The 7105-nt window shown below is 33.7% G+C and overlaps 1 protein-coding gene across 1 annotated transcript; it reads right to left on the bottom strand.

Moving 5' to 3' along the window:
• Positions 1 to 1796: 1796 nt before the first annotated feature.
• LOC132040905 (uncharacterized) lies at positions 1797 to 7098 on the bottom strand (the record flags this gene model as incomplete). Its single annotated transcript, XM_059431593.1, has 8 exons — positions 1797 to 2214; positions 2955 to 3016; positions 3124 to 3213; positions 4303 to 4686; positions 4772 to 4929; positions 5050 to 5090; positions 5360 to 5424; positions 6991 to 7098. Coding segments are annotated over 8 exons (1014 nt in total), but the record flags the coding sequence as incomplete, so codon positions are not given.
• Positions 7099 to 7105: the final 7 nt, after the last annotated feature.

Here is a 7105-nt window from a genome sequence, read left to right as displayed (position 1 = left end):
AATTTATAAATTTAAAAAAAAAATTAAGCTATAAATAACTTAAGTTATAATATATAAGTTATAAGTATATATATATATATATATAACTTATAACTATATATAGTATACATATAACTTAAACATATACATATATATAAGTCATATAACCTAAGTATATTGATATATATAAGTATATTCTTACTATATTTTAGGTATATGTAGTATAACTTAAGCATATAACTTAATATATATATATATATATATATATACACGTATATCTTTGTCATTACAAATTACAAAGTCGATATATAAACTTTACTTATAAACTTATATAACATATATAAATATACCTACAATATACTAATAAATACTATAATATATATATACTATACAAAAAAAAAAAAGAGGTTTTGGACGTGTTTGAGAACTCGGACCAGGTTCGGTTTCGGGTTTAACCGGTAAACCGGAACCGGTGGCCGATTCCGGTTTTTTAACCGGAAACCGGCCGGTTTGTTAACCCGTTACCGGTCCGGTCCGGTCCGGTTCAAACCGTTTAACAGGTCTACTCTAGAGTTGAATGAAAAAAAAGAATAATATCACTTCCACTTCCTTTACATTCCTACCAAGTCACCAAAACAATACCAGATATCACTTCCACTTCCTTTACATACCTACCAAGTCACCAAAACAATAGTAGGAGAAGTTAAGTAAAAGTAGAGTTTTTTCAATCCCTCTAGAGTTGAATGGAAAAAAAAAAAAAGAATATCACTTCACTTCCTTTTACATTCCTACCAAGTCACCAAAACAATAGCAGATATCACTTCCACTTCCTTTACATACCTACCAAGTCACCAAAACAATAGTAGGAGAAGTGAAGTAAAAGCAGAGTTTTTCAATCACTCTAGAGTTGAATGAAAAGAAAGAATCCACTTCCTTTACATTCCTACCAAGTACCAACCAATTGGAAGCTTAGTATGAAGAGCTTAAGTTTTATGCATTATTGGAATTAAAAAAAAATCTCACTCTTGTAGTATCACTTGTAAGGATTTTTCAAAAATTAAGGACTGAAGTACATATTTCAAGGTAAAAAAAAATGGAGAAAAACCCACGGAAACTAGTGCCTTCACTAACCACATCTGCATAACATTATCAATGAAGTAATAACGAATAGCTAACGAATTTCTAAAGGCATGATTCTTGCTTAATGTTTTGTAAGTATTCCAGATACTTAATTTAAAATGAATGAGGAATAGATGATTTAGATAATGGATAGTCATACCATTCACATTAATAAGGCAGTTACCAACTCAAATGTTGTATCCAGCCAATGGGCTTTGTCTCTACTAGTGTGGGCAAGGGTCATTTTGTATTTAATTAAAGGTCAACTGAATATTCAAAATGACACCACTGTATGACACTTTTTTTAACTAAAGATTTTCCTGGGAAACTCCTCTCGGGAATATTTATAGTTGACTTGCAGCTTTCAACATGTTATATCTACCCTAAGCAATACGTTCACTTATTTCATTGTCCAAGTTATTTAACCAAGATCAGCAGGTATAGAATCCAAAATGTTTAAAACTTCACAATTATTGTTGTGGAAAAGGGATCTGCAATTAATATATCTTTATATACATACACACCACATGTCATCTTTGCCACAACATCATGTCCCATGGGGTTCAATGGTCACAACAAACTATTTGGACCTAAAAAGGCACAATGCCATATCTTGGCCCTTCAGCTTTAATCAATTGCGATTATATGATCTCAATAATGAAGATTAAGTCTAAGAACAAATAAAATGACAAAAATAATAAAGGTAACAAAAATCTCTCATGTTGAGAGGATTAAGACACTAGTTTGATTAATATAAATACAAATTCATGAATTGACACAGTTTCTGAGCTCAAAAACAACTTGACGAAAATAACAAACAAGAAAACGAAGACGCAGACGACCTTTTGTCAGCGTTTCAAGGGTGGGATTATCTTTGATAGGATCAACTTCTTAAGTTTAATGAAATCTTTATCGTTCTACTTAAATAATCAAATCCCACAAGCGCAAAAAAGAAATCTTTTTTCTTTATAAAAGAAAAGAGGCTTTCCCTGAAAATAGGCTGAAACAGGTTACTCCTCATCTGAGTAGTTGAACTTGACCGAGTGCGAGTTCAAGTCAATTATCCCTCCTCTGTAACTACCTCGCTTCTTCTTGGTCTTCTCATGTCGGAAATCCCTGAAAATAGCATAGATAGTTAAGCTTTTCTATCGAAACAAAGTAGAACCTATGCAGAGTTGTAGACCATGAACATGCTTAGTGTTCTCGCTAAAGAAAATAGCAATTAATAGCTTCAATAACCCCCACCCCGAAAAAACAAATTCTGTCACTGGCACCTCACCTAACTACCATGAAAAGAACTACTCCCTCTATATTGTTATGTGAAGGTGTTAGACTAGGCACGGAGTTTAAGAGAAAAATGAAGACTTTTGAAACTTGTGGGCTAAAATAGGCCATAGAAATTTTTGTGGCTATAAATCATTTATTAAGGGTAAAATGAAAAGTTTGAAGTTAAATTGTTACTAAATATGGAAAGATGTCATTTTTTTGACAACTGACTAGGAAGGAAAGAGCGTAACATAAATTGGGATAGAGGGAGCAATACTTAACAGAAAGATGAGCAGAGAGGATGATGGAAGAAGAGAACAAGTAAAAACTTTAGTGCAAAGTGATATTTAGTGCTAACGGAACTTAATGAGTATACCTATAATGTAATTTCCAAGGCATAGAAACTTAACAAATGCAAGCAATCTAGTATTCTTCCCTACTTCCATTTGACAACTGACTTCAGAAATTAATTTTCCCTCAAACACCAAAAGAGCAGTCCACTAGGTAACATTTACTTATAAATTAATTCATATTCGTCAAGAGTAAATTCAAAGTCACTAAACTAATGGAAGGGATTTGGAAATATATACCTTCCCTTAACCTGGCCCAAAACTTCCTGTGCTTTTGCACCATAGCCAATATCTGCACCCTCCTGCAACAGTTGTACGTGGGGCAGCGGAAAAGTTAGTTGCATGGTAAAAGATACATAACTAAAAAGATAATGAGTAAAATAGATGGAAGACAAGAATCTGATCATACCTTTGCCCAATAAGAATTATCTTTAAGCCTATCGTCTTTAAACTCCACCTGATCAATTTTCACTCTTTGAAAGGCATTTACAGTTTTTGGCTGCAAAAGCAATCAAAATACATTTTCAGAACATAAGTAATAATACAGTAGGAAAATTCAAAGCAGATACTCCCCCGTTTCAATTTATGTGGCTTGATTAGGAGAGGGAGGGTCAAACTAACTAATGTTCGGCGTGAATTTCGACATAGAATCTTCAATTTTTTTGAAATAAAATTTGCATATTTAGAAGCTGCACAAAAAGTACTACTCCCTCCGTCCCAAAAAACTTGTCTTAGTTTGACTTGGCACGGAGTTTAAGAAATAAAGGAAGACTTCTGAAATGTGTGGTCCAAAACAAGCCTTAAATATTTGTGTGGCTATGAATCATCTCATAAAGTTTAATTATTTCTAACTATGGAAATGTGTCAATCTTTTTGGAACAAACTAATAAGGAAAGTAAGACAATCTTTTTGGGACAGAGGGAGTATAAGTCACAATAGTCAATTCAAAATATTTAGATGGTATTTGAAAAAATTATGGTCAAAGAAAACATCCTTCGACTCTCCAACTATAGTAACTAAGACGCATAAATTGTTAACTATAGCCTCATCCTTCTTCAGACTGTTCCACAACCCGGTTGAATTACAATCCCTTACTATCCAGTCCTTTTTTCTTTTCTTTTGTATTAATCCAATCATATTATGATGTCTCATGATCCATAACCTATAGCATATAGTCCATAAACCAAAAGTAAACATAACGCCCACTTAATCGTCTACACAAGGCCAAAAAACTCTATTCACACAAGTTTACTTGCTGAAGTATACTAAAGATTAATGAATGCCTATACAATAACAATTTTTCCCCCATCGGTGAAGCAGATCATCGATAGAAATTAACTCAAGCACAACGGAAAGTTATTTAAGAATGAGAATATTCTGCAAATTATGAATTCTTTAAAGTTATCTTTCCTTTAGCACACAACACACAACTTAAAGAGTTGGTTTTTGAGAAATGGTAAGGTCATCACCGTTTAAGAGTTGTATTATGACATTAACATTGATAGCAAATTAGGAACCTTGGTTGTTAAGACTTAGCGCATTGACAATCCAAGGTCAAAAAGGTAATAGAAAAAGGAAGCATGCATACCTCTGCTGATCCATTAAGCTCTTTCCTCGATGATTTCTCCTTAGCAGAATTGTTGAACTCATCGTGATGATTACCATTAGAGTTTGCTTCAACGACTTCACCATTTTGTTCTTGTTCCAAGCCTTCGGTCTTTCTGCGCTTTGATTCTTCAGTTCCAACCCCATCAACTGCCTGATTTTCGTTTTCATCAGAAGCTAATCTTTTTCTCTTCTTGGAATCCTTAGAATCAGCAGCTCCACTCTCTTCCTTGGACTTTCTCTTTTTATCCTTTTTAGTTGTTTCCACAGTAAGATCAGTATTACCATTGTCTACAGGTACTACACTTTCTGATTTCTCCTCAGTTTTCTTCTTTTTCTTCTCCTTCTTCTTCAAGGGCACATCAGCCTGTGATGGAAAAAAAGTATCATCAGCGCTCTTCTTATGCTTCAGATTAGTCACTCGTATTTTTTCATCTCAATTTGGTTGCTACCTTATCGTCTGTTAAAACCTCTTGAGCAGTAGAAGCATCTGGAACATTGCTAATTTTGTCTTCACTTTTCTTTTTCTTTTTTTTCTTACTAATTGTTTCCTGAGAGTCAGCAGCATTGCTACTTATCTCGTTAGCATTTGTGTCATCTTCACATTGCGCTGCACACCAGATTGTATTAGATAAAATCAAGATACAATAACACCCGTAACATCACATATACTAGCTTCACGAAAGAAACCAAGTTTAATACGAATGAAGTATAATATACCATAAATTACCTGGCTCTTTGTGACCCTTAGATATTGTATCATTGTCAGTACTGCATATTTGACACGAGATCAAGTAGCATGAGAGAAGGAACTGGAAAGTAAAATTACTATAAATTACTGCACAGTCAAGTAAGAAGGAAGCAGAGCAGGTTTAGCGAAAGGAACACATCGACCAGCATCCCACATACAACAGATGCAATATTGATTTGTTGACACACCATTTACTGCCCAAACCCCAAAAACAGAGAAAAATAATGAAACACAAACATTTATCATCAGGATAAGATTATGTTAGTTAAGTGATTACTTCTCAACATACCTGTTGTTTAGATACTTGTTGTATAACTCCTCCAAACTAAGGGAGCAAGACTTCCAATTATCACCCTGCATCAAAAATTCAAAGAGCAGAAAGACATGAATGACTGTACCAATATCTTCGCATATAGGCAAGTTTCAGATTCAAGAGTGACATCACAAATCAAACTTTTCCATTAGGAACAAAACATGTAAACACTCAACCAGGATCAGCGTGACCTAGCACATTCTTCACTTCGTGGAACAGAATATCAGACATGATATAAAATATAATTCGATAAGTGGAAGTTTCTTGGACATAGTAATACTAACATAATTGCAGAAACTTTCAATTAATTACTTTTTTTCTTCTTACAACAACAACAACATACCCAGTGAAATCCCACAATGTGCGGTCTGGGGAGGGTAAAGTGTACGCAGACCTTAACCCTATCTCGGAAGATAGGGAGGCTGTTTTCGAAAGACCCTCGGACTTTTTTTCTTCTTCATAAAACGAAAACAATTTTCTTCTTTGACTATAAGCACTATCATACACCATATCAATGAAAACACATTTTTTTTTTCAAGCCAAAACGGCAAACTCTTCTTCTTGAACATTTTCTTCTCCATGGAATAACGGATAGGAGGAAAACAAAGAATAAATGCTCTCTAGCTTTTGAGATCATTGTTTAGGCATGTCATTCCTCTAAACACCATTTCCTTTTAGCAACCTCATAGTGTAACTTATTAATCTCCTCGCCCCTACTTCCTATGAGTCAATAAAACAAGCTTAATCTCTACTAAGACTTTTCACCATCTGCCACTCAACTTCTTTAAATGAAACCAACCATCCTCCTTTGTTTTTTTGATTAGATAAGGAAAACCAACCATCCTACTTAAATCACAAATTGCAATTCATCAAAGATAAGTCATATAGTATACCAGAAACAATAGCTCAAGAATACAATGTATACAGCATTCCACGAGCTCCATCAAACCGAAGTTTTGATTTTTGATTCCTATTTCTCGATTACCCAAGAATAATACTCCCTTTCTCTCCATATTTCTACGACATTGTTATTACTTGAGAAGTATTATCTTCAAATATAATCAATGGGACCTGTAGTACTTCTATGCAGCTTTCGAATACATCAATCTTATTTCAAAAATGGGAAATTTATATCTTATTGCATTTCTTTTGAGCCAAGAGTCTACCAGAAATAGTCTCTCTACCCCCACAAAGGTAGAGGTAAGGTCTGCTTACATAATACCCTCCCAGACATTGGGAAATTTATATCTGAATTAAGACAAAAACTTGAAATAAAAGGTTTTGAAAATCTTGGATGAAAATCAAATAATTTAAAGGAAGTGAGTAAATCAAGAATAATACTCCCTTTCTCCATATTTTAATGACATTGTCACTATTTGACAAGTGTTATTTTAACTATAACCAATGTGACCTATAATAAATCTATGCAGCTTTTGATATGAAAAAATTATTTCAAAAATGGGAAATTTATATCTGAATTGAGACAAAAACTAAAATAATTTCACCCATGAGTTCCAAACAATACTAACAAACACATGACATATTAAAAGGTTCTAAAAATCTTGGATAAAAATCACATTTTTAAAGGGAGAAGTAAACAAACAAACCTCAGTTTGTGTTTCTTTAAGGAAGTATTTGAGGGTTTTAGAGAATCCATTGATGTGAAGATAACTGAGTATAGATTGGTGCAAAAGAGACTTGTCTTGAGTTTGCTTTTAGCCA

The sequence above is a fragment of the Lycium ferocissimum genome, chromosome 12 (genome assembly GCF_029784015.1).
Source record: "Lycium ferocissimum isolate CSIRO_LF1 chromosome 12, AGI_CSIRO_Lferr_CH_V1, whole genome shotgun sequence".
NCBI lineage: Eukaryota > Viridiplantae > Streptophyta > Magnoliopsida > Solanales > Solanaceae > Lycium > Lycium ferocissimum.
The sequence above is the reverse complement of the archived record's forward strand: the minus strand, read 5'-3'. Positions and strand labels throughout refer to the sequence as shown.